Source organism: Vulpes vulpes, chromosome 1 (assembly GCF_048418805.1).
Source record: "Vulpes vulpes isolate BD-2025 chromosome 1, VulVul3, whole genome shotgun sequence".
NCBI lineage: Eukaryota > Metazoa > Chordata > Mammalia > Carnivora > Canidae > Vulpes > Vulpes vulpes.
The window spans coordinates 103,082,420-103,107,776 of NC_132780.1; the positions used below are offsets into that span (position 1 = coordinate 103,082,420).

At 37.3% G+C, this 25,357-nt stretch overlaps 1 protein-coding gene across 1 annotated transcript in view; it reads right to left on the minus strand.

The window, feature by feature from the left end:
• DCBLD2 (discoidin, CUB and LCCL domain containing 2) overlaps positions 1-25,357 on the minus strand; it is an 86,529-nt gene that overhangs the window by 14,132 nt on the left and 47,040 nt on the right. Inside the window, exons 3-12 of the mRNA XM_072721316.1 lie at positions 22,478-22,615; positions 12,795-12,846; positions 10,485-10,557; positions 10,035-10,168; positions 8,309-8,349; positions 7,260-7,475; positions 6,357-6,481; positions 1,640-1,790; positions 546-632; positions 282-407 (exon numbers count right to left, since the gene is read on the minus strand). Coding sequence (XP_072577417.1) covers positions 282-407; positions 546-632; positions 1,640-1,790; positions 6,357-6,481; positions 7,260-7,475; positions 8,309-8,349; positions 10,035-10,168; positions 10,485-10,557; positions 12,795-12,846; positions 22,478-22,615 — 1,143 coding nt within the window. The remainder of the gene's footprint in view (positions 1-281; positions 408-545; positions 633-1,639; positions 1,791-6,356; positions 6,482-7,259; positions 7,476-8,308; positions 8,350-10,034; positions 10,169-10,484; positions 10,558-12,794; positions 12,847-22,477; positions 22,616-25,357) is intronic.

Genomic DNA, 25,357 nt, shown 5'->3' on the forward strand with positions numbered 1-25,357 from the left:
TTAGCTGTGGTGGGGAGAAAAGATCACAAGAGGAGACCCAGAATACAGCAGCCATTTCTAAATATTTAAAGAACAATTCTACATGACACCAGAGAAGAGAAATCAGAGCAATGCAATCAGTTTCCTTTCTGGAGAGGAATAAAAGTTTCTTCTATTCTTAAGAAACACAGTTAAGAGGAAAAGAAACTAAGGGTTTGAAAGCTGGAAATGCTCCTGAAAATTTGTTACAAACAACATAAAATGCTACCACGTGACAGGAGTTAATTTCTGGATCTGCATACCTTTGGTCACACTTGGAGTTACGGTAGTATTTTTGATATCGGGAGTGGCCGTCGTTTGCTCCGTCTGTGCAGGAAACTCATTGTTGCTGCGAGGTTGTAGTGGTTGAGTAAATTTGGGGGCTCGACCTAGAAAAAGTTTTAAAACCTCTTTACTCTTTCATCTACATCAACCTGATTAAAATATTTTATAACACTTTTATTTATGGAAAATTATACCACAAATCCAGGGAATACTAAATTCTCATACTTACAAAGGAAGCATACCTTTGGCAATTTTTGGAGGGGCTGTAGTGTTTTTGAGGTCATTGCTGTCCCGAGGAGGTGGAGGTTGAGTAAGCTTTGGAGGACGACCTTGAAAAGCAGTTTAGAAAAGTTTATACCTTTTTGCTGGTAAGAGTCATAGTTAAAAAACAGTAATTTAAATGTTTCCAACATTTCCTAGAGTACTCATTTCTGCTCGGTTATTTTAAGTCTCGGGGAGCAATATGCCAGAAGGATAATTATACTATGCATTACATATATAAGCTTATTACTGGGATCTCTCATTTTTTAAATAACTGTCTTAAAAATAATTTTCTTAGGAGGAGGACACTGAGGAGATGGATGATGTTAAACTCTAAAGCTACAGAAGTATCATCACAGTTTGACATACGACTCTTTCATTTCATCTAATAACTATTTGTGGAGCGTCCACTACATTTGGGTGTTGGGGCAGGTCCTGGAGATACACAACAGTAAACAAGGTATTAAAATATTCTACAATATTGAGGGGAAATTACTTACACTTTTTCTTTTTTTTCAAAGGGAAAGGCACTTAAGCTAAGATTACTGCTATAACCACTGGTGTTTGTGATACAATATTATGCTACATGGAATCTGATTAGAAATTGTGAAGATTGAGACTAGATCTGAAAACCAATCTCATTATATGAATTATCTCATCAATGATGCTCTGTCTTCTTCTTGTAACTTTGGAAACCATCCTGGTAACTAGCTTTATAAAAGGATGACTATTTCTTTTAAAAAGTCCTTTTTAAGGAGGATCCCTGGGTGGCTCAGCAGTTCAGCGCCTGCCTTTGGCCCAGGGTGTGATCCTGGAGACCCGGAATCGAGTCCTGCGTTGGGCTCCTGGCATGGAGCCTGCTTCTCCCTCTGCCTGTGTCTCTGCCTCTCTCTCTCTCTCTCTATCACGAATAAATAAATAAATAAAATATTTAAAAAAATAAAAAGATAAAAATCCTCTTTAAGAAGATGTTGTAATTAAAATCTAAACACTCGTATTATCATTACTTATCTTCTCTGAGAGCCGCAAAGCCATTTTAAATTAATCCAGTGAAAATAAAATACTGTTGCTTTACCTTTAGAAATAAACTGACATCCAAGCAGTTCCATTTTCATGGCAATTTTCTGCTGCCACTGGGTAGGATTCACTCTAATAAAACGTGCAACAATTGGTGGCAAAAAGTTATTACGCACATCCTGGTGATAATCTTTGTTTCCTTGAAATATCTTTAAAAAACAACAAAAAATTGGTACTTTACATCAACAGAAGTCAGGGTTATACTGTTCCACTGAAACATTTTTGTTTTTTTTTTTTCTCTGGGTCTTAAATGACATCTGTAAAGTATGACAGTAAGAATTAATTTCTCAGAAAATAAATTAATCATAATTTGGACAAACCATTAAGAAGCTACACATTCTTAAACAAACACTTATAAAAGTACTGAATACACAAACGATTTTAATGTGATTTAAACATAATAAAAATGCTGAGTTGGCAACTGGGAAGAGGGTTTCAGTCCCGTGAGGCAGTATAATTCTATTAGTAAATTAGGAATTGTAGCCCTGTGGGATTACCAACTGTTCAAATATATTAATTTTCAAAGTGAAGCATAATTGAACATACAGTCTTAGAGGAAATGCTTTACTGTGTACTTTTCATAATTTTTCTCGCAGAAGAGGCACAGAAAGTGAACATCGACTAAGGAATATGCAACAGTCAGATACCCCCACCTACTGGATAAACGACATAAAGACAGTTCTCATGTTAAACCCACTTTCATTCCTTGTTGCTATCTAAACCAGACAAGTGATTCTGAAACGCTGCTGCCTAATTTTAATGAACCCATGTAAACAGCAACAGATGCATTCTATGTATTATATGCATTCTATGTATTAGATAAAAATACGATTTCAAGTGACTAGCTCATCCCCTCAACCATTTCAAGCAAATCATGATAATATATAACACTGAAGGGCTCTTACTAACAGAGCATTTTCACATAATTATCTCAACTGTTCTCTAGGACAACCCCATGAAATACACAGGACCCAGAAAACTGCAGCTGCCAGAATGTAAGTGGACTGGATAACGTCAATAATCGAGCAGTGACTTGAGTCCAAGTCTTCTGACTTAACTCTAGAGCTCCACTAAGCAAAAAGTCCTCCCTTTTCCTTTGGGTGAAATCACCAGGCTAGTTTCTAAAGACTGCCAAGAGATAGATAGCTGCCTAAAACCAACGGGGTTTGTATTTTTATCAGTTGATGTGAGAGCAAGTTAATGTTTAACTCTTCAATCAAGTCATGTCCAAATAGAGCTACTTTCTTTTGGCTGATTCACAAAGTATTAGACTGTAAATTTCTAAGACGTGTTAACAGCCTTCATTTTCTACAAGGTTTGTTTTGAAGTTATAATAATCCCCTACCTAGTAAACTTCCATTATTTCCTCAGATATTACTCTGAAATGAAGGCAATTATTTGCAGTCTATTATTTTAGTGGAACAGGAACCGTAATCATTTTAGGACATAAAAACTATCCCTGAGGCCTTACTTCACACTATAGTTTCATTTTTATGAAAAAGCTTAAGGGAGAAAAATTTTATATGAACTAAGTAAAAAAGATCTGCTATAATCTATGAGCATTTATTAAAAGCCCCTGAGTATAGGAAGGTCTGCAAGGTGTCATGAGGATAAAAATGGAAACGGAAGTCAAAGTTTCCACTCTCAAAGAACTTAAATTTTATTAGATATCACCACACACAGATATGGCACACTATTAAAAAGTAATATATTATGAAGTTGTACATACACTGCTATCTTCTGAAAACAAACCTTAAAGCCATCTCAATCTGTATGTGTCCCTGCATATGTGCATGCTTAGAAAGGGTGTGGAAATGAACACATCAACTACTCTGGAGTTGGGAGGTCAATGAGAGAGCAGATGGGCTAACGTAAGTGAGGCAAGAGACTGGTATTCCATATACTTCAATATAAGGACTTCCGCTTCTCTTCAGGACAGAACAACAGGGACTAAAAGTTTACTCTTTGCCTTACACATCTGAAAAAATCAGACAGGATATATGAAACACTGGACAATAGGCAGCATAGCGCACTGAATCCCTGAGAGAAAAAAGACACATGAGGTGAGCCTTTCTATTGCCCCAGTGTTGTCTGGAGAGAGCCTTGGTGGTCTCCTGAATTGAGGACACAGAGCTCAGAGATGGAGAAGCCAAAGTAGCTAGAATGTGCAAGACAGAGTATAGGAGAGAAGAGAACTGCACAAAGAGGGACTTCTTGGATCTGTAGGGGAGGTTTCCCCTAAATCTTCAGTTGCATGTAAAGTAAACGATCTGTGGATGGGAAAAGAAGTGTTGGAAAGGAGCCAGCCCAACAATTCTCAGCGCTATGCAGGGTTGGGAACAGCTCACATTACCGATAGATAGCATGGAGAAAACTCATAATGTATGAGACTTTGGGTTGAGTACTTAGAACAGTATTGTCTCAGTAGCAGAAAAAAAATTAGAACTAAAAGCTGCTCAGGTCCTGCCTAACAAAGCTAAAATGCAAACCTTAAAAAGACCAAATAATTCCCAAGTAACCTGTGTCTCAGAATAAAGCTCTAAAATATGTAGAAAACAGAAAGCAACCCTAGCACCAAACAACATAAAAGTCCATCATGTTTGGCAACCAACCAAAAATTACCAGGGAATATGACTCATAATATCCATCCACGTAAAAAGACCCACATATGACACATTAGTAGACAGAATTAGCAGATAAGGGCATCAAAAGAGTTACTATATATTCCATAGGTTTTAGGGGTAGAAAAAAGCATAAGTATGTTCAGGAGAGACTTGGAAGAAATTTTAAAAGCGCCAAACTGAATATCTGGAAGCAAAAATGCAATGTTGAAGATAAAAGTACACAGGATGGGATTAATATATTAGATAGTGCAGAACAGATTAGTGAAGTTAAGGCAAAACAGTAAATTTTCCAAACTAGAACAGGGAGAAAGATTAAAAAAAAAAAAATGAACAGAGCATCAGTAAGCTGTGAGACATCTTTAATAGTCATAATATTCATGTAATTAGAATTAGGGAGGCAACATATTTGAGAAAACATATTTGAGGAAACATGGCCTATAATTTTCTAAATTTGATGCAAATTATAAATAGCAGATCCAAGAGATCAAAGAAGCCCAAGCAGAAGAAACATGAAGACAACTACACAAAGGCACATCATAATCAAATTGCTTCAAATAGACGTTAAAAAGAAAATCTTAAAAACAGACAAGGAATAAAAAGACACATTACATAATGAGGAACAAAGGCATGAAAGATAGAATTCTCACTGGAAAAATGTAAACCAGAAAACAGTGGACCAGCATAGTTAAAGTGTGGAGGGGAAAACAAAATCAACCTAGAATTCTATACCTAATGAAATTATCCTTCAAAAATGAAGCAAAAAAGGAAGTCTTTTTCAGAAATATAATTCAATCGTGCTAGATGTTTTTATAATAGAATCATGGATACTTTTTTATAATTTCAAAAAGTTAACTATATTCTGCAAGTACAATACATATTCTACAAACAGGTATGGATGTACTCAGAGTAAAAAGGTAGCCAAGTTTGAGGTTATTAAGCAGAAGGAAGATAGGTACAAAGACAATACTGTTATTTACTTCAATGGGTAGAGCCTCACCAAAGATGAAGGTCATGTGCTATCACGCAGAAGAGAGAGGAAGGAGGCCTTGAATAACAACGGAAGGGTTTAGATCCACATGACAGATTATAAGGAGCCCCTCGAGTTTTCTGAATAGAGAGATAAGAAAAGTGGAAATTGAAGACATATCAGCAAATCATATATATGATAGAGAACGGAGGGTATATAGAATTGAAATGGAACTCAGGGAAGTTTCATGGAAAAAAAAAAATTTGTGCTTATAATTTCAGTTCTAGATGAGAAGAACTTGGCCTTCCTTGGGAGCAAGGACTTCCCCAAGTTCCAAGGTCCTCGTGGTGGATCACAGGCCAGGAGCCCAGGCGAAAGTGTCATCTAGAGGATAGCCACTACTCCCCACTCCCCACCCCTGATCATCTGCTCTGAAACATTCCTGCATTATCACTGTGAACTAAAACAATTTGATAATTAGCATGGAAGCTAAGGAAACTCTTCAGATGGGAAAAAACAAGTTTTCTAAGCCCCAATTTGGTATAGTGATCTTGAAATGAACTTTCAAGTCTACATCCCATCCTATAATGCACTTTTGGCTTCAGCTATTGTCTGTTGTCCCCTTGCCTCCATAGAAGAAATCTGGGGACAAATTAGGCTCTCCATCATTCTGTGGATTAACAGGAAAAACTTATTTATGACAAGAAATTACAAGTTCCTTTTTAGAATTTTTTTTTAATAAGTTACCACTACTGATTAAAAATTATTCATTCCTTCATTCACTTATGTAGGCTCTACACTCAAAGTGAGGTTTAAATTCATGACCCTGAGATCAAGAATCACATGCTTTGCCACGTGAGCCAGCCAGGTACCCCTTCTTTTTAGAACTTCTTAATCAAGTACCTAAACAATTGAGTTAAGAAATCTGAGATCATCAAAAGGAACCTAGAACCACTGAGAATCTCCTAACCACAGTTAGAAGAGTACGGCTAATAACCAACATAACCTAACATAACCAAGAGAGAGCAAAGACCTAGCAATAGCTAACATGAACACTGCACATGAAAATGTCCACGATTTCTGGCAGAGGCCCATTTTCAAAAACACCCTGGCAATCATCTTACCTTATCCTGCTCCACACCTGGCTCTCTGTACACAGTCCATCTCTGTCCATCATCACTGTATAGAATTCTGTAGGCTGACACATAGTAATTGTGTTCCACCATGGTGGAGCCAGTAGTTACAATGCCTAGGGAATGGAAAGTTGCTTTCGTTAGTGCACACAGTCTGATCCCTGAAGTCTGTTCAGCATTGAAGCACAAACATCCAAAGTGCACTGTTAAAACATGTTTGCCAATGGCCCATTACCATCTCCAAGTGCAAGGTTTCATCATAATAGCAACTAAATCCTTGCCTTTGTTCCCTTGTAGAGACACAAGAGTTAGGGGAGCACATAGGGAAAGGACTGTTCTATTTTGACAGCTTGTATTCATGTCATTGCAAAATATATCTCATCTACCAAGTAACAATGACTGCCTGGGAATAAATGGATTAAAACAATTATTTTTTTCAGTGCCAAATCAAAATAAATCTTTAACAAAACTACCTCACCTAATAATTCTAATAAATTATACTGACCATTTGATAAATTGCTCCAAATAAATTTGTATTCAGACACAGGCAGAATATTATTTATAGCACTTAAAATGAACTCCTTGAACATGAATTTCCTTTAATGACTAGAAGAGATGGTAATTTCAAATATCAAGATCACTTAATTGAAACACTACCTTAAAAGAATTTTATTACAATGAAAATGAAAAGCTAGTAAAAATCAAAAACCAACACCTTTACTCTGCCATGTTTTAATAAAACTACCTTTTGGAATACTTAACACCAGTAAAGAAAACTTAAAACCATACAATTAAATTGGCAGTGACCTAATTTCCTATGAAAATCTTAGATGTCATCAGATTTCCAAATAAAATCAGAACTATAAAGCATTCTAGAAAATTATGTCTCTTGACCTGTTATCTTCTTTTCTTTATTCAGATCTATTTGTAACCACTGATATTCATCAGTGGCAAAAGCAGCCCAGGGAGGCCCAGGTTTCTTCAGCCTGGCCTTTTCGGGTTTCCAACTGTTCTCTTGTCCTGTGTGGTCAGTCCATTCCAGCACAGATGATGCTGTTATTTGAGGATCGGCAATCACACCAGATTCCATCCCCAGGGTTCCATAACAACCTGAAACAAAAAAGACAGAAATTTGATTTCTAGATATAAATTCAAAATCTGTATAAATTTGCTCACTGGAAACTTTCTATTGTATATGCAATTAATATACACTGTGCTAATAATATACTGTAATAGAGAAATATCAAACGTAGGCAAATGTTTCTTGGGTCTATGTCTTTGTGTCTCATCAGGAAATGTACAGACATACTTATTCACAAGCAATAACCATTAATTTAATGGGAATACATTATCCTCTCCCTGTGATACTGTCTCCAGACCAGTGGAGGACTCACTCCCTACTGCAGTTAGGTGTTTGCTCAGATGTCACATTCTCCATGAGGCCTATCCTGACCCCACTTAAAACTCCAAGCCAGGCACTCCTGCATTGCCTATATCTGCTTTCCTTGACCGATTTTTCTACATCTTCAATAATATTAAAAGTACATCATATATAGTAATTTATTTACCTACTGTTTACTGTTAATCTCTCAATACCAGTATCTAAGCTCCAAGAAAGGAGGATCTTGTTTATTCTGTTCACCTTTGTTTCATTAACACCAGGACAGTGCCTAACAAATCAAAGGCACTCAATAAGTATTTTCTGTTGAATTAATTCCTTCTTCAGACATATTTAAAAAATCACCTTTCCTAAGGAACTTTCCTTGCTTACATGATCATTTCTTTATTAAATATAAAACCTCCAGTTTATTCCATCTATTATATTATTGTGACATACGAGAAGGTGCAAAACACCAACAATTGGCATACTACATGATGGTATTTTAAAAATATTAACTATTGCGCAAATTATAATAAGTTATAAAAGTCCATGAGAGGCTTACCACTTGTCTTAAATGTAAAAAGACTTGTAGATAAGTGTCCCCTGAAAGAGAGAAAGGTTGTTCTTGGTGACACTCATATATTGACTTCCCTATATTTTTCTTAAGTAAAACTTTTTCTTTTGTTTTTACTTTACTATATAAAGAACTAAGGATATTCTATGGCTATATGTTAGACAACCGATGCTATTCTTAGGCGAAAAAGGTCTCATTTCAAAGCAGAACAACTTCTGAAATCAGCATAAACAACTTTCTCTATGAGTACCTACTGCCTGTCTCATACATGAAATGTGCCAAGTAAGCCCGTGTAACCTTTAACATGTACTTATTTATCTTTCATGGAAATAAACTGATTCCTCAAACTTTTCTGTGTCATTTGCTTTTGTTGCAAGTACACTAATTCTCAGGGAATGAGGCTTAAGTTTCCTTGGGTAAACAGAAAAAAAGCTGGCTACAAACAGAAAAGATTGCATTTGTTACAGAAAATAAACACAGCTAAGAAGTAGTTTCAGTGTTACAATGCAGCACTGCATCTGGATTTCAAAGTAAGAGGCAAGGAAATGCAGTTGGGGAGAATGGAGCAGTGGGACAAGGGAGTAGTTTACCAAGGACTCTAAAGAACTTGGGGAGATCAGAACATCAGCATATGCTCTTGCCTTTAGCATAACATTCAAACAATTATTACAAGTGAATGCAACCTATCCTTATTTTTTCTTAAGGTGTGAAAGAAAGAGAACTGACAAAATTATTTCTAAATATAGTAGAGGGGAAAGGAATGAGAAGTCTCTGCATAAAATCATCTAGAAGAAACCAAGAGAAGGAAAGGTTGCTAACTCTAACCAGGGATGGGCAAACGATGGCTCGCTCATGCATGGCCTGTTTTGTATGGCCAGTGAGCTAAGAATGGTTTTTACGTGGTTAGAGTTTTAAATGAACCAAAAAAGCATAAGTGACAGGGACATGTGGCCTTTATAAAACCTAATATATTTGCTATCTGATTCTTTACAGAAAAAGTTTGGTGTCTCCTCCTTAATACTGTCATGGATATGGCTCATGCTCTCATCTTCTGAATGAAAACTGGCCAAGAACCTCTGAAGAGAAGCTGGTTTCAATTAGACTCAGTATTGTCTATAGGACTAAGCCCATCTAACAGGTGAGATTTACCAAAACAGATCCCAAATATTACATTTCTATTTAATGTTTCAACCTTTCCTGCGTTTGATGCCTTGTCTGTGTTTCATAAAACAGATAACTGTAGTGACCATAAAGATACATTCTTAAAACATTCTCTTTTGATGAGAGGAGGATTCATAATACTGCTACTTCTGAATTTATGTCAAAATCTAACTTATACTCAAAATATTTCAGTTATCCTCAATCCATCCTAGGTCACAGTCTATAAGAAACAGAGTTGTTATGCCTTCTAATCTTGAAAATGAAGTAAAAATTTGGCCAAAGACTCTTAGACCCTTACTCTAGGCATTTTCAACACTCAGAAAAGTACAAAATCATCCTAGAGAATGACGACCTTTGTGATGGGAGAGCATGTTAAGGTAGTGCAACCTGCCTGGACTCTTCAGTATGCTCAACCAACACACAAAAATGGGAATGCCTGTCACACAAAGGTTACCTCCTGAACACCATTAACATTGATGTTGCTGAGGTCTAACTAGTTGCTATGCCACCCGTGCCCAACACCGTTACTATGACCAGTAACGTATATACTTACACCACAGACGTGACATTGTTGGCCAAAGAACTCTCATAGTACGGGATACCTTTACTGATCACAACACTGATTTGTCCACCCAGAATGTTTGACACTACTCCTGCATGCACGCCAGCCATGCACAACGGCGAGGACTTGAGGAAAGGGAAAATAAAAGATTACTTATTTCACTTTCTTTTGACAATTTATAAACAAGACACTTATGCTTCCTCAAGAAATGAGTTGACCAGGGCAGTCTGCTCAATAAACACAGGATGATTAACGTGATAACATAGTACAGACATGTAGCACAAGACAAAGAATAAAATATTACGTGATTCTAAAGGGAAATAATTCCTAGAAAATAAATCAAGATGAAAGATAAACAATAGGTACATCAACCTATTTGGGAGTTTAAAAAAAATATAGTTCTCTCGTGGCTTCAACTAAGTCTATGTTCCTTAGACTTACATCTCTATATCCATGAGGGATTGTTCCAGAGATCTCAGCAAAAGGAAGCAAACAACCAGCTGGGCAGTACTTACTGTGAAATAAAAACAAGTTAAAGGGTATAATATAGTTCTGTGCTCACTGCGGGGAAAAGAACAAAAACATCACATATTCATTTTTCAGTTCATTAAATACTATTGTCTCACTACCTACTATTTCCAAAAAGCCCTTTCAGACTTTATTCTATCTGTCCCCATAACACATCTTCACTCACATATTTAAAATAATTGTTTCATATTCTACATATTGCTTTATTTTACTTCATAATTCATCACAGACATATTTTTACTTATAAGATCTATTCATACTTAATAGCTACTCGCTCTTCTATTTTGTGGATAAACTAATTTATTTCACTAATCCTTTATTGATCAAATTTGACTTAAAAAGGTCTGGCATTCATTCATTCATTCATTGACTCACCCACGCACCCACAGTTACCTGAATGTCTATTATGTTGTCTGTTGCATGCTGGGCTTTGCTAGGTATTGGGTTTATGAAAATCAAACACATAAATATGGCCCAGTCTTCGCTGGGTTTACCCTCCAGAGGCCGGGGTAGGGGGGTAGGGTGGACATTAAACTAATATTTAAATGAGCAATCATCAGATTATGGTTCTGCTATGAAGAAAAGGCACTCCATGAAATTACTGGGAGGAAGCAAACTTAATAAAAGTAATACAAACATTCAGTAAATTTACTATGTGCCAGCAGGCTTTCTGAGTAGCTCCGGAACCCACACAAGAACCCAAGTAGTAGGTCTTAGTATCATCCTCATCTAACAGAAGAGGGAGCTGCGAAACGGTGTGCCCAGGTCCCACAACTAGTAAGTGGCTCCAGAGTCCATGCTCTTACACAGGGCTCTGCACTGCGGAAGTCATGACACGGGGCCCCGAGGAAGGGAGGAAAATGCACCCTAATCAGCAGGAGCAGCATGCCCACGAGGCAGGGTGGCCCGTGTGTATCTGCACCTGAGGATGAGCAGCACAGATAGAGTACAGTGAGCACTGTCCGACCCAAAGGTAACATTAGACTGAGAGAAGGCTCAAGAGGTGGACAGGAGCCAGATGGTGCTGAAGCCTTGTGGACTACGGCGAGGAGTCTGGAATGTATTTCTAAGTAAAACTAGGAAGTCAACGAAGGATTTCAAAGCTTATACATATCATCTGATTTATACTTCTGAAAGAGATCATTCTGGCTCCTGAGAAGAAAGAGGCTGTAAGGAACCATGAGGGCACGCTGAGACACTGCTGGGCTGGTGGCGCAGCCGTCCAGGCCAGGGAATACAGCAGCTCATGTATGGATGGTGGTGACGGAGGCCAGAGCAGAGGCTGTGCATCACACAACCTCTGCCAGAGTCCCCCCTGCTGACCGGGACCCTCTGAAGTGCTGAAGAGTGTACCCATCCCACAGAGAAAGAACAATCCTTTATGACAAAATAAAGGCTGCTCTTTGCAGTGTGGTAGCAAGTCAGGGGGAGGTTCCTGAGACAGGTGCCACTTCGATGAGAACAAATTCGCCAAGCAGAGGAGTCCAGCAACTCCAGGCAACAGTTCTGAGAGCTCAGAGCAGCGTAAGGAATCCAGAGCCATTTGAACCTAAGTACATAAGATGATACTGGACAAATGGCCCGAGGCCTACCTGCGAAGGATTGTGAAACCCAGGCCAAGAGATCTAGATGTCATTTTGTCTCAATAACAAGGAGCGCCTGGGGATTTTAAAGTAGGGGAAGGATCAGGCATCTACCTTAGGATGAAACCTGGCGGCAATGCGAGGGGCAGGATAAAAGCCAGCGAAGGTTACAAATGGAAAATAAAATAGAAGTTAATCCCAGTCCAGACAAGAGACAAGGACATAAAGCAGGGAAACAGTAGTAGAAACGCTGCCTGGGCAAGAACACTGAAGAATTCCCTCGGAGCCTAAATCATTCTTTCCCCTTTTCTGAAAGGGGTTGGGGGGTGGGGAGTTAGCTTCTCTAACTTCATTAGCAGTTTTGCCAGGTTTTGAAAGGGGACCAGTTCTACTTTTAAAGCATATTAAAATTATACTTTCAGGGTAGAGAAGATCCAAATGCTACAATTAAAGCAAAATGTAAACATAGGAACTCAAGGGCTTAAAACAAGCTCTAATTTATTGACATCTCAGAACAATGATTGCGTGTCACACCTGTGATACATACACTGATGTACATTAATCCGAAGTGTGTAAGAATAATGATGAAGTAGAGGAAGAGTGACATTCAAGGGGGGGAAAGTTACAAATATGGTCATACCTGAACTCAGGTTCCAAAAAACTGGATGCAGTATCTAAACAAGTGATTAGATCTAGAAAAACAAAAATAAAAACCGGATTCAATAATACATAGGTCTACTCTTACTAAAACACCAACTGTTTCCAAATCCCAAAATGATACTGTTCCAAATTTTAAATTTCAACAGTGTCGAGGTGGTTCTCATAACTTTTTACATGTTTTTGTTAATCATGATTTCTTTTTGATTTTAAGTATCCTGATTTCTGGGGCTATGCCTTTCCAATCCTCTTTGCTACCGTATCACCTCACAGAGTCCTGTATATTTATATATAGAAGGTACACAGACAGGTATAATGTATAGACTTAACTCCTATAAAATACAGCTCCTGAAAAAAGAAAAATCATTATTATAGAACTAAAAAACGATCCTTTGCTAGTTACACACAAGGAAAACAATGAAAAACGACAGGTGAATTAATTTTGTTACTCTAAGTAACTGATACTCAAACTCTAGTCCATGGCTAGACCAGCAACATGAGGATCTTCCACGAACTTAAGAGAAATTCAAATTCTTGAACACCATCCAGACTTAACAGAATCTCTGGGAGCGGGCACTTGCTTTAACAAGTCCTCCAGGTAATTCTTGAGCACAATGAAGTCGAAGAAACACTTATCTAAATAAGAAGGAACTTTAAAGTTTTAACATTTCTATCTAGAAATCAAATCTGAGTAAGAGCTAACCTGTTTCATTAAGACTCAGTTCACAGGTCGAGTAAAAGGCAGCTCTTAGCTCCAAAAGGTCAGCGTCTTCCTTCTGCGCTTAGGACAGAAGGCCAAGTCCTCAACACAGCTCATGGGTCCTGACGTGACAGCCTGCTTCTGGCTAAGTCTGGTTTCCTACCTGTGCTGGGTTCCTGCCACACTAGCCTTCTTTGGCTCCTCTGGCACACGCTGCCCTCTCGACCTGTAATGATCTTCTCCTGTCCCTGAGCCTTGCTGCCTTACCTGTCACTTCCTCACAGAAGCTGTTCCTCATCTTCACAAGTCAAACACCTTTAGCACATAGTGGGCACCTAAGATTTGTTTGTTTTAATGAGTAGGTGACTATTATGTGTTGTCCAAGTACCGTGTGTTACGTAAGAACAATCCACTGAGGCAGTAGTAGAGTTATAAGCATCATTTCATGATGCCTAAACTATGGACAGAGAAGGGGTCAGTCCTCCTTTGTATCGTCAGCAGCAATCACAGCAGATGAGGAGGCTTTCAGTCAACGTTTACTGAATAGTGGATGAATACAAAGTTTGTGATCGTAAGCATATTTGGCTAAGTCCAATCGTGTTCTGGCTTGTATGAAGGAACACCTAGAAGGCCCTAAAGCAATCACAAAGGTAAGGGATTTCACATATAAATGCTTGGCCTTACAGCCATGCTGATGGTGACAATGCACTAGTGTCCTAGCACACTGACACCTTGCAAATACTCGTTAAATTAATGGCCACCGCAGCAGGCACAGGATAACTGATTATTCTATTTTACAATTCTGAAAAATGATGGGATTATCACCCACATGAAATGTGCTTTGAAACAATCTGAGAATAATAACCTTATACCTATACGAAAGTGGTATTTGAGAGTGATTACGTGGACTAATATCTACACACCATAGGCCCATGGACGATGATTAAATCTGTGTTTCAGGAGTTTAAGAGAATACATGCCTGGATAGGGGTTCACGATTACCTGGCTAAATGAGAAAAGCAAACATACTGAATTACCTATACCTTAGTTATTCCTAGCACTCTTCACACTGCATCAATTAGAACTGATTTTCTGCTTTCCTGCTCCACCAAAAGAGTTTCTCACTTCTAAGATTAGAAGCTGAACTTCTAGAAATAATAGCCTGGGATGCAGAGGTACCTGTGTGGTCCAACATGGCATTCACGCCACAAGAAGACTGCCGGCTGGCCTCACGGCTTTCAGGCCAAATGCCAGGATACTGGTCAACTATGGATATACTTGATCAGACAGGGCTTTATTACAAGTCCACGCAGTGCTAAAACTCCAGAGTAGGCCAAGCACATGTATGCAACTCACTTGACCTTGCTTTTAAATTCCGTGGGGGCTCAATACAAGTCCCGAGGAGGAAAATAGGAAATTCAAACTGGACAGCTATGAAGAGAGCCAAGAAGACTAAAGACAGAAAAAGGAAATCATGATTACAAATACTGAGCTTTACAACTCCACAAAGGTGAAGAAAACATCATACAGGCAATGAAGAAGCTTTAAAATGTGTCTTCCCTGAAAGCTTTTCCCAGGTAAACAGCCTTCCAGAAAACCACTATTACTACAAGGCTCCCAGGTAATACCAACGGCTTAGGCAGGATGAGTACAGCTCAAAAGAGACCATCTGCCTCAGAGCCTTCTGACAGCAACGTATAAGAAATTATAACGAATGGAACAGAAGTGAGAGTCCAGAAATAAATTCTAAATTTAAAGCCAACTGATTTTGATAAGGATGCCAGAATGATTCTATGGCAAGGAAGGATAGTCTTTTTAACAAATGGGACTGGGACAAGCATTTTTCACATGCAAAAGAATGAAACTGGACCCTGACCTCAGATCCCATATAAAAATTAAACGGGATCTAAATTTAAGAGCTAAACTTATAACATTCTTAGAAGAAACCACAGGGATAAATCTTAACCCTGGAGTAAGCACTGTTGTCTTGGCTATGATATCAAAAACATAAGTAGCCACATAAAAATAAACTGCATTTCATCAAAATTAATTATTTCGAGCTTAAAAGGATGCTATCATGAAAGAGAACAATAATCCCCACAATGATTGAAAATATTTGCAAATCACAGAAATCTGATAAGGATCTAGTACCAAGAATACATAAAGAATTATTCCGACTTGATTTTACAAAGACAACCGAATTTAAAAATGAGCAAAGGATCTGAATAGAGTACTTCAAAGGAGACATGCAGATGGCCAGTAAGCACATGAAGATACTCAACATAATTAACTATCAGGGAAATGCAAATCAAAGTCACTATGAGATAACACATACACACTGGGATAACGAGAGTCAAAAGGACAGATAATAACAAGTGTTGGCAAGGATGCGGAGAAACTGGAACCCGCATGCACTTCTTGAGGGATTTTTAAATGGTGTAACTGCTTTAGGAAACAGTTAAGCAGTTTCTTAAAAAAGGGTAAACACAGAGATACTGTACGACCCTGCAATTACACTACTAGTATATACCCAAAAATGAAAATGCACGTCCATACAAACACCTGTATACAGATGTTTATCAACTAATGAATGGAGAAATGTAGTCTATCCATACAGTAGAGTATTACTCAGCTATAAAAAGTGAAATGCTCATACATACTACAACATCAACTCTGAAAACATGCTAAGTGAAAGAAGCTAGCCATGAAAGACCACAGGTTGTACGACTCCAGTTTTATGAAAACATCCAAAATAGGTAACACTATATAGAGAAAAAGTAGTTTAGTGGGTACCTAGGACTGGAGAGGGAGAGGGTTAAGGGGATAGGGAACACAGGGTGACCACTAGTGACCGTGGAGCTTCTCTTAGGCTGATGAGAATGTTCTAAAATTGACTATGGCCAATGACTGCACAACTGCGAATATACTAAAAAAATCAATGAACTGCATATTGTAAGTAGGTGAAATATACAGTGTAATAAAACTGTAATAAGGCCTTTAAAAATGAAGAAAAAGAAGGTGACATAAAAGTGGTACCAATGTTCCTTTATCACGTGCATTGAGGGATGAAATAAAGCCTAGTAAGAGGGCTGGGATTGGCAGTTCGCTGGTTTATTCATTTGTTCATTCATTCACTCAACACACATTTAGTAAGTATGTATTATGACCAGGTGTTGTTCTAGGCACCACAAATAAAGCAAAGGATACGGACAAACATCTCTGCATCTTTCTAGAGCAAGCAGGCCTCAGGGAGCTTGTGAAGGAAGAAGAATGTATTTGTGACGAAGAATACAAGAAAATATAAAAACAGAGGCAAGCCAAAAGTCAACAACAGGATGAAGGATTTCAAGGTCGTCTTGATGAAAATACCGTCAGGTTTTCTGAGATAGCTCCCAACCTAGTAATATTACTGTCCCCCATAACGGACATCCTATGCACACATGTGATTTAATGTCAGTACAATTAAACGTTTGTCCACTACATACTAACTGTATGGGCTAGGAACTTTGTAATTGCCCCATGAAAATATTTATTTAAACATGACATCTAACGTTAACCCATCATAACATCATAGAAATATGGTAAATATTTTGAGTTTGCAAATCAATTAAAAAATTGTATACTGGTTACTATCTCAGAAATATTTTTGGCAGACAGCACTGGCTATTTCTGAGACTGCAGAATTATGAAGTAGATCTTCCTCCAATTAATATTGTTTCGTGTTACTAAATAAATTGAAAAAACTCTTAGCAGCGTTAGCACCAACTATATTAGCTGCTGGGTATAATTTTTGTCTGGTTGAAGCCATTTACTTCTAAAACAAAGGAAGCTTGAGTGCCTGTATTTATTCTAACTCAAAGAAGCAATAAGTACTATAACTAAGATACTGTATTTATTTGCCCGAAAGAAGAAAATAAATGAAGAGGACAGTATATATTCTTCTCCTTCATTTGCTCTAATATCCTTTAAATAACAAATTTCTCAGAAGCTAAAGGAACGTGAAGTCATGCCTTCCTGCTTCACACTTTGTCAGAAACCTGGCATTGTAGGCCACACTTTGTCAGAAACCTGGCATTGTAGGCTGTGACAGCTACTTTGACCAAGTGTTACAGGATACAGGACAAGACTCTTCCTGTTGCCAAGTTCTCCAGCCAATGTTACCATGTGACCTTGGGCATAATTCCTTGTTTCTGTGGTAGGAACCTGGTATTAATTTGTACCATCTGCCGTTTAATGAAGGAATATTTACATATATAATAGAACATAATTTATTGTGATTCAGAGTCAAATAACATTTACTCAGCGGCAGATACTACAGGAGGCATTTTACATCTCGTCTCCTTTTACGTGCTGAGAGTAGATTAAATCTTGTTTCTCTTAGAAATAGTACAATGCCATCTACAGAAGCTGAGTCTATAGTAGGAGCTCACGTGAAAATAGTCATTGATTTCTTACGGATGATGCATGCGTGACTCGGTTGCCTAATAAACAATGGAGTCGGGCTGTAAGGTACTTATGGTGAATCAAACTCTCTTCATACCTAAGTTCCTGTATGTTTACATGAAGAAACAAATATCACAACATTAAAAGTCATTATAAATAAGTGTCCTAAAAATATGTATATAAACTGAGACCTCATTAATAAAACCTTACTGAACAGTTTAAGAGTTTAAGATGTTTACCAGGTACAATGGTAACAAAAATCAGGAACACAACAGAAACACTAAAAAGAAAAACCTAGCTAAGCATAGTACTCAAAACAGAACAGTTTCTACAAAATTATTGTATGATTAAGGTAGCAAATAATCTTAAGCAATTCATGCTGTTTTTAAAACCAAAGCATCTCATGAAGAAAAAAAAAAAAAAAAAAAAAACAACCAAAAAAAAAAAAAAAACCAAAACAAGCAGTTACAGAAATCTGGACTCTATTAGGAAGTAGTTCTATAGTCTGCCCTGTTTCATTTACAAGTTGATTTAATCTACCGTAAGATGGAAAAAATGGAAAATATTTGCAAAAAAAATAAAAGTGGTTAAAGAAGGTAGCAATTGGGAAACTTTTAAACTATTAGTGTTAATTCTAAAAAATAACCTAACATATAGCAAAAATAATCCTGTAAAATGGGAACATGCCCCCTGGCTCTGCTGTTCCTAAGTCGTAAACAGACTGTTATCAGATTCTAAGGAGTCAGCAGGCAGTGAATAAACAAGTTCTTGTGAGTTCCAACTGGAAAGTTCATTCATACCTACATTGGTTCATTTTATTTCACATGAAACTTTAAACTATTCACTATTTTTTCCTATTTAAAAAAAAAAAAGCGAGCACAAACTTTAGTATAACTAGGACAAAATTCTGGACTGGTCAAATCTAAAATAAAGAGGTTAAAAGTTACTTTTTAAGTTATGATTTCATATTCTACTAAAGAAGTATCAACTATCAATTCTTAGCTGGGCACGTACACGCAGACACATACCTCTACTCCCCCCACCGATTTATGGCACATAACAAATAGAGCCTGTCCTAGGGACAGAGAGGAATTATAAAAAATTTAGGAAAACTGGACAGGAAAGTGAAAAGGACACCAGGTTCAGTGCCCTAGACACCCCTGGGGTATGAGTGGAGTTCAGAGATACATACAAGAGGGTCTTTGTGTCCAAAGCCTCTCTTATTACAACTGACACGTAGGAAGAATCCTAATTCTTTGAAACATTTTCTTGTAGAAGGTATGTCTGATTCTCAAGTCTTTAAAAAGAATTAGAATCTGGCTTAATTCTAGAGTTAGATTTATAAAACAAGACCTCTTAATTCAATCACCTGACCCAGTATCCTCCAATAGCCTCTTAACTGGACTCCCTACTACTATTCCTTCTTTTCTTCGACCCATTCTTCACAGAGCAGGGAAGATTGTAAAAATAAAAAATAAAAACACAAATCCACTCGTGTCATTACTCAGCTCTAACAGCTTCCATGCACTCTTAGGAAAAATCTCCAAACCTGACATTTTCTACAAGGCTCTGAATAATGTGACCTGCTCACCATGCAGTCAATTCCACCTTAGCTGTGCCAGCTTCTTTTCCAGCTCCTCCCCACCACAGGGCCTTTGCATCTGCTGTTCTCTTCCCTAGAATCTTCTTCCTTGTATGTCTAGAACTTTCCAATTAATCCTTCCGCTCCTCACTTAAAAGTGACTTCTGTGGAAGAGTTAGGCTCTTCATCAATCTCCTGCTCCTTCCGCCCTGTTGTTGGAACTCTCCCTTCATCATACTTATCATAACTGCAATTGAGTTACCATGTGTTTAATGCCTTTTCCTAACCATGTACTATAAGCCCCACGAAGGAATAACTGTGTCTTGTTTCCTGCTGTTTTCCCAGCGCCAGGCATATGGTAGGAATAAGGCACTGAAGGGAATGTAATTTTGCAGCGTGCTTTTGCATAAAGGCACGAAAATCAGTCTACCTCAGGCAAAATCATGACTCTATCAACAATACACAGTATAACATTAACAAGTGTTTGTGTGAGAGTTTAACAAATGAAGAAGCTGTTGAAGCAAAATTGTTCACAATCTTTTCATTCCCAAATACTCCTAAATTTCCAGTGAGGTTGCTATGTTGGGGGCATGTGGTGCTGGTCCCTTAAAAATATCCACAGGATTCAGTGTGGTAGCAGTTTCCTGGGTGGAAACAAACGGAGGCTCTCAACCAAAGCCAATCAGCATTCAAATGAATGAGTCATCAAAAAAAATTGTGTCTGAAAGGCCACCCAAGAAGAAATGGTAAGAAATTCAACCAAGGTTCTCTAGGGGTTAGCCAATTCACTTATAACTTCAAATAAAACAAATGCTTCATGGAAGAGGCAAGGATGTGCGGAAACCTAAGTAAACACTAGGAGGGAGGGAGCCGTGAAATGAGGATTTCCCATGATTCTGCCCTGACTAAAAAGAAGTTCCTGATTTATGGTAGATATTCCAAAAAACTCTGGAATCTAAGTTTCATCTAAAACAGTGATATAACCATTTGATATCTGGCACAGATATATGTCCGTCTACAACACTCTGATTCTGTTATCTGAGGTCACGGTCAATTCTTAAACTTTAATGCAGGACATTTAGGTTTCTGTAGAACAAAAAGCTCCATAATTTAAATACCCTATGAAAAAAATCGTTTTCTTTTTTTTTTTTTTTAAATGAAAGGATATTTATTTTCAAGAAACCTTCAAGAAGAGGCACCTGGATGGCTCAGTTGGTTAAGCAGCCAGCTCCTGATTTTGGCTCAGGTCCTAGGATCTAGCCCCACGGGGAGTGTGCTTGAGGATTCTCTCCCACCCTGTGCCCCTCCGCCCCACATGTCCATGAGCTCCAGCACTCTCTCAGATAAATAAATAAATCTTAAAAAAAAAAAAAAAAAAAAGACTTCAAGTCAATAAAGAACAGAGAGAAAGGGGAAAAATAGGAAGAAAAAATTAACAATTTAAGCCGATACCGAGAGGAGGAAACTCAAGGAGAATAAGCAGCAAATGAATTGTAAATTTTCTACCCTCTTTACCTATCAACTCAAGATTTTCAGGAAGTAAAACTGAAAGGATGGGAATCCATCACCATCTCACTTAGTGCTTTTAATCTACTCTTCCGATGGTGGGGAGTGTGTGTGTGTGTGTGTGTGTGTGTGTGTGTGTGTGTACAGTGGTGAAAGGGGAAAACTAACATTTGTTTTGTGCCTACTGTGTCATGTGCTTACAGACACCACACATGTATGCGTGCCTCCTCCCGGCCAATCCTCGGAGGTTAGAGAAGTGAAATGATAGGCCAGCAACCACCTGGCAAGCATGCGGCAGAGGCAGAGATGCTCCTCCTGCAGCACCACCTGCCTTACCTGCACTGGCTCTGTTGGAAATATCGTTTATCCAGTGTATTGTTTCCAAGGGTTTTTTCTTTCCATTATTCCATCCAAACAAGTCTTCTCTCTCACTCTTTCAGAGGAATTTTATTAGCTTTCCCACCTTGTTCCATAGCTTAGAAATTAGGAAAAAGCAGATCTTTCTTCCCAGGTAACAGCTGCTTCTCTATCACATTCTAGGTGGAACTGTTAATGAGACCTATGGTGTTTATCTCAAACCCACCAGAGCTGAGAAGGAACAGCGAGCACTGCCTTCATTCTCAGTGCCCGAAATTTTCACACCTGGGAGGTTCTCAATTTTCTCATTTATATACCATAAAATAACAGCTTTCCCCAAATTTTAAATTGTCAACTTAGTTAAATCATTGTTCAATATCAAAATATTCATCTATTTTCTAATTTAAAATACTGACTGCTTTGTGGGACATATTGTTGCATTAGCAGCACTTCTTAAAACTTTCCTACCACAGTGCCCCCAACAAATCCAAGCCACGGTAGCCAAAATTCACGAGAGATTTTGTTCAAGTCTTGCATTTTATTTTAGAACTTCAAGTAACTTTTACATTCTATTCCACTTAATAGCTTTGCTTTCAATTTTCCCCCTTGAGACTGTCAACACTAACAATCTAGAAAATACCTCAGGTTTATTTTGCAGTGTCTCAGTATTCCATGAGAATCTATTCCTTTGAGAAGAATGGTAATGTGGTCTTTAACAAAGTACTATGAAATGGTAATCTGTGGATAATAAAGCTTTATGTTTATAGAATACATTTCAACAACTGACAGATTTTTAAAAAGTAATTGTCATTTGTGTTCCAATCTTATAAAAGTGAAAAATCAGTATTTTCTCTACTATGGAAAGGGAAGTACACAGAATTTATATAAATGCTAATATACTGCTAATTTTTAGAATTCTGGACTAATTTTATTTGTAAAATCTTTAAAACTTATGTTACTAACTGTTCAGTCTTTCTACTCTATTCTAATCTCAGATAACAAGTACTAAAAGAAACACCGCATTTTTGTTTTTAGAAATTGTAAAATGTAGAAGTCGTGCTATAAAGTTGAAAATTACCTTGTTTATCTACAATGGAGTATGAGGCCAAGAATCCTCGTCCAGAAACATGGATTCCACTCATGAACAGCACTGTAATTTCATTGCTTTTTGATTCAATTGAATGGTTCATCTGCAACCCCAGACCACAGTATTTGCCTAGAAAGGAAGGGAAAAAAAGATATTTGGTAGGACTCTCATAATGTCAGTAATATTTACAATGTAGGGTAAGAGCATCAGAACAATATACCAAACTGGACATTAACTAGAAAATGGTGACTAGGATGCTTAGTGATTAAAAAATCACATTACTCTAAAGAAAGAACAAATGCCAAGTAATAACTGTAAACAATTCAAAGAAAAAAATGGTAGAGGCATCAGTGATCTTACAAAGATTCCATTTCTTGTGAAAGACATGTATACTCTTTAAAATAGTAGTGAGAAATTAAAAAGAAAAAAGCATTTCATGTAGGCAGGTGGCTCAGAAACAAATTAATAGTTAATCAGTAATATTTTTAACATACTCCCCACAAAGTACCCCTAGATTCTTGAGCTTAGAGCATTCCTTAAACCTTTTCCAGACTTCCCTCGATTTTTCTTCCAAAGATTGTTGAACTTTTAGTGAGTCCCTTTAGGTGATTATGCCCAGTCCTATAGCATTAACTATGCTCTGACAATTCACATTACATCTTCACCCAGAGCTTTTCTCTTGAACTTCAGGTATATATATCCAAATGCCAACTTTTACTCTTTAATGTCTAATAGACATATAAAAATAACATATCTTCAATACAAATTAATAAAAGGGAAGAAGAAAAACATTAGAGTAAGATACCACCATAACTAATAAAAATGCATTTTTCTTATGTGCTTGTTAACCATAAAATTCTAAGTAAATAATAACATTCCAAAAGTGTTTTAGGCTGTGCCAACATCATTCTAGAATAAGAGTAATAGGCACTTCCATAAATACCATTTTCAAGGACTGAACATGATCTTGTGAGTAAAAATAACCTAAAAAATCAATAAGAAAACCCCAACAGAACTGGTAAGGGAGTTTAATGATGTCATAGGATCAATATACGAAAATCAATTCTATTTCCACATATGAGTCACAAATAATCTGAAATGAAATTTTTAAAACTTTGTAACAGCATCAAAATATTAAAATATTTAGGGATAAATTTTTAAATAAGAAATTCAAGGGGTGCATGGGTAGCTCAGTCGGTTAAGCATCCAACTCTTAATTTTAACTCAGGTCATGATCTCAGGGTTGTGGGAACAAGCCCCCTGTTGGGCTCTGCACTGGGTGTGGAGCCTGCTTAAGATTCTCTCTCTCCCTCCCCCTCACCCCCGTCTCTCTCTCTCCTCCCTAACCCCCACGCTTGTGCACACTCTAAAAACATAAAAATAAAAAATAAAAACCAGTACACTAAAAAATAGAAAACACTGCTGAGAAAAATTAAATGAAAACTAAACAGAAAGACAAAGTTCATGGATTGGAAGACACAATACTGTTAAGATGTCAAGTCTGCCAACATTGATCTATTGATTCAATGTAATTCCTATAAAAATCCTGGTGTTATTTTTTCCCCCAGAAATTAACACAGTGAAGCTAAAATGTATATGGAAGTGCAAAGGACACAGAATAGCCACAACAGTGTAGTGAAAAAGATAGCTGAAAGACTAATATAATCTGATTTTAAACTTACTATAATACTACAGTAACCAAGACAATGTGATATTTTTAATGGTGAATCTAGATCTATACCTAAATCTTTATTTATACCACCTACATCTACATCTATACCTATATCTATGTACATTTCAATGGAGCAGAACAGAGCTCAGAAATAACCCCACATTTATAGTCAACTGGTTTCTGACAAAGGTGTGAAGTTAACTCAATAGAGAAAGGATAACTCTTTCAACAAATGTACTAAACCAGGTGGCTATCAATATACAAAAACAAATGAACTCAGAACTTCAAGTCAAAATGGACCAAATATCTAATTCTAAGAGCTGAACTTATGGAACTCTAATAAGAAAAGACAGAAAAAACCCTGTGACTTTGGGTTAGGCAAAGATTTCTTAGATCCAACATCAAAAGGAAAAACCATTAATGAAGAAAGTGAAGAATTTGCACTTAATCAAAATCTAAAATGTTTCCTTTCAAAAGATATCATTAAGAAAATGAAAAGACAAAACACAGAGTGGGAGAAAATATTTACAAAACATTAATCTGAAACAGAACTCATATCTGAAATGTGTAACGAATTCTTACAACTCCATCAATCTCATCCTGTAAAAAGGGGAAAAGATCTAAATAGCCACATCTATTAAAAAAAAAAAAAGACCTACTAAATGGCAAATAGGCACGTGAGAAGATGCTCAAGAGCATTAGCCATTAGGGAAATGAATATTAAAGCTACAATGAGATAACACAACCCTCTTATTAAAAAAGCTAAAATCTAAAAGACTGACAATACCCAATACTGGTGAGGATATGGAGAAATTAAAACCTTCAAAGTCTAATGGTAGAACTGTAAAATGGCACAGCCATTTTTGGGAAGCAATTTGGTAATTTCTTAAAATGGTAAATACACATGCCTCTTTCCAAGAGGAAAGAAATCACATGTACACAGGAAGATCATTCAAATGGTCCGAGCAGGATTTCTCATATTTGCCCCAAACAAAAACAACTGAATAGTTCATCAACTGACTCATGGATAAAAACAATGTGGTATATATCCATACAAAGAACTACTACTACTCACCAATAGACAGAAATGAACTAATGATACATGCAGCAACATGAACGAACTTCAAAAACATTATGCTAAGCAGAAGCTATCTGTGGTATTTCCAGAAAAGATTGCCCAGAATAACACTACTTGTTAG